This window comes from Nanorana parkeri, unplaced genomic scaffold (genome assembly GCF_000935625.1).
Source record: "Nanorana parkeri isolate BGI_ZX_2015 unplaced genomic scaffold, ASM93562v1 scaffold2755, whole genome shotgun sequence".
Lineage (NCBI taxonomy): Eukaryota > Metazoa > Chordata > Amphibia > Anura > Dicroglossidae > Nanorana > Nanorana parkeri.
This window is the reverse complement of record NW_017309023.1, coordinates 102,223-104,387: the sequence shown is the minus strand read 5'-3', so window position 1 is coordinate 104,387 and position 2,165 is coordinate 102,223. Positions and strand designations below refer to the sequence as shown.

General features: G+C 53.8%; 1 protein-coding gene across 1 annotated transcript; it reads right to left on the bottom strand.

The window, feature by feature from the left end:
- Positions 1 to 1,091: 1,091 nt before the first annotated feature.
- On the bottom strand, positions 1,092 to 1,952 carry LOC108802265 (oocyte zinc finger protein XlCOF6-like). Its single transcript, XM_018574135.1, has one exon. It carries the CDS (start codon positions 1,950 to 1,952, stop codon positions 1,092 to 1,094), a length of 861 nt encoding a protein of 286 aa, XP_018429637.1.
- Between the last annotated feature and the right edge of the window lie 213 nt (positions 1,953 to 2,165).

Here is a 2,165-nt window from a genome sequence, read left to right as displayed (position 1 = left end):
CCTGATCAGTCCAGTGTTTGCTCTGCACACAGAGGATCGGAACATTTTACAGATATTTCCCGATCTTTCGCTCTCCATCCTGAGTCGCTCAGCCATTCACAGAGTGGCGGCATAGCCTGCAGCTTCTGCTCAGGTCGCCGCTGCTCTCCCCCGCCTATATGGGCTGAAGCAGCTGGGATCCAAGGAGAAATGAAGCGCTGAAGCCGGCAGAGGGGGGACGGAGGAGGGAGCGCTGTCACTTTAGGATGGCCGAGCGGTGAGGAGAGAGAGACGCCAGCTGTCGGATCCTGGCCAAGTGGCTCTCTCCTCACCGCTCGGCCATCCTGGAAGACGGCTCCCTTCTACGCCCTACTATTGGCTTCATCGCTTCATTTCTCCTCGGATCCCCGCTGCCTCTGCCCATACAGTACCCTGTCACGTGGGGCAATCCGAGAAGCTGCAGGCTGTCATTCTACTCCCTGGCGCTCTGTGTTGGCCGCCTGGCGCCCCTGTTTCTATGGCTCGCCATTGCAACAGGGGTGAGGGGGCACAGCCCTGGCTGCGCCCCCGGCGAGGCCCTTTCTACTGCCCTGATATGACCTATAGTGCAGCTATTGTCACTATGGTTGCTCAGAGGTTAGTATACACGCTTTGCAGCTCTGGGGTGACCGGGGTGATATCTGCTTGGAGTTTGAAAGCTGTAGCCATGTCTGCATGGGGTTTCTCCAAGTGTTCCAGCCTTCTCCCACCCCAACACACAGGTAGTGTCATTGGACTGGCCATATTATGTGAGTGTTGCGTGCCCCTGTGTAGGACGAGGACCCGCATGAATGGTGTTACGTGTACTGAAGGGGTGTATACGGGCCGGTACTCAAGTGGGTAAAGGCCCATGGGGCAATTAGCCGAATCTGTTTCGGTATCAGCCACCCATTCCCTGCACTTAGACTAGGAATGGAAGGGGTAGCAGTAGGATCCAATCAGAGATAGACGTCACAAAAGCATCTCCTGTCTCAAAAAACTGATATTATTGACAGTTTTAGGTGAAAAATCACAGATATTCCTGAAAAACAGGCAAAACCACATGCGTGTCCCTCCCACCCCACCCCGTCCTATCATCTCCTTGGCTTCCAGTTGTTATGTTCGCTCTTGTGGTAGATGAGGCAGCCCCTCCACGGGAAGGACTTTCCGCACTCAGAACACGTGAACATACTCGTCTCATCGGTAACGTTGCTCTGGTGCCTCTGTAAGATCTTCTTGCTTACGAAACATCTCCCGCACTCCGAGCACTTGTGGGGCTCCTCGGCCACGTGGAACCTCTTGTGGCTGAAGAGGTCCGACTTGCGACTGAAATCCTGGCCGCATTCTGAGCAGGTGTACGGCTTCAACTCTACCCCCGAATGCTTCTTACAGTGCGTCCTGAGGCAGGATTGGTACGAAAAGCTCCTGCCGCATTCGGAACATGTAAACGGACGCTCCCCCGTGTGAACCCGTTGGTGTCGGAGGACAGCGTAATTGGATACGAAGCACTTCCCGCACGCCAGGCAGGAAAAACGCTTCTGGTGTTGAAAGCGGTGGGCCCAAAGGCTGCGCCTCTCTCTAAAGCTTTTCCCACACTTGTGGCAGGTGTAGGGCTTCTCCCCCGAGTGGACTAGTTTATGTTTAATAAGATTGGACTCCATGGGAAAACACCGGCCGCACTCCGAACAGGAATAGATTTTTTTGCCAGTGTGCACCTTCTGATGCCGGAGGAGGTAGGATTCCTCCGTGAATATGTCGCCGCATTCGTCGCAAGACAATATGTCTCCCGTGTGAACCTTCTGATGGCTGAGAAGGTAGGACTGGTCGCTGAAACACAGGCCACATTGGGTGCAGGACAATGGCTTCTCTTGTTTGTGACTGCTTGCGTGCACCATCAGCTTTGCTCTCTCGTTGAAGGATCTCCAGCATTTGGGACACGGATAGGTCTTCTGCATTGTATGACTTCTCCAGTGTGAGATGAACTCGGCTCTCTCGGCAAAACATTGGCCGCACTCAGAACAGGTGAACGTTTCCACCCGTATGTCACGTCCATCTAGAGGAAATAAGAAACGGAGAAGAACAGGAAGAGTCAAAGATAGAGATCAGGGTTCCATCTCGGAGTGAACCTCAAAGAGAACATGGCTCTCCTTGGAGATCTGTACTCCCTA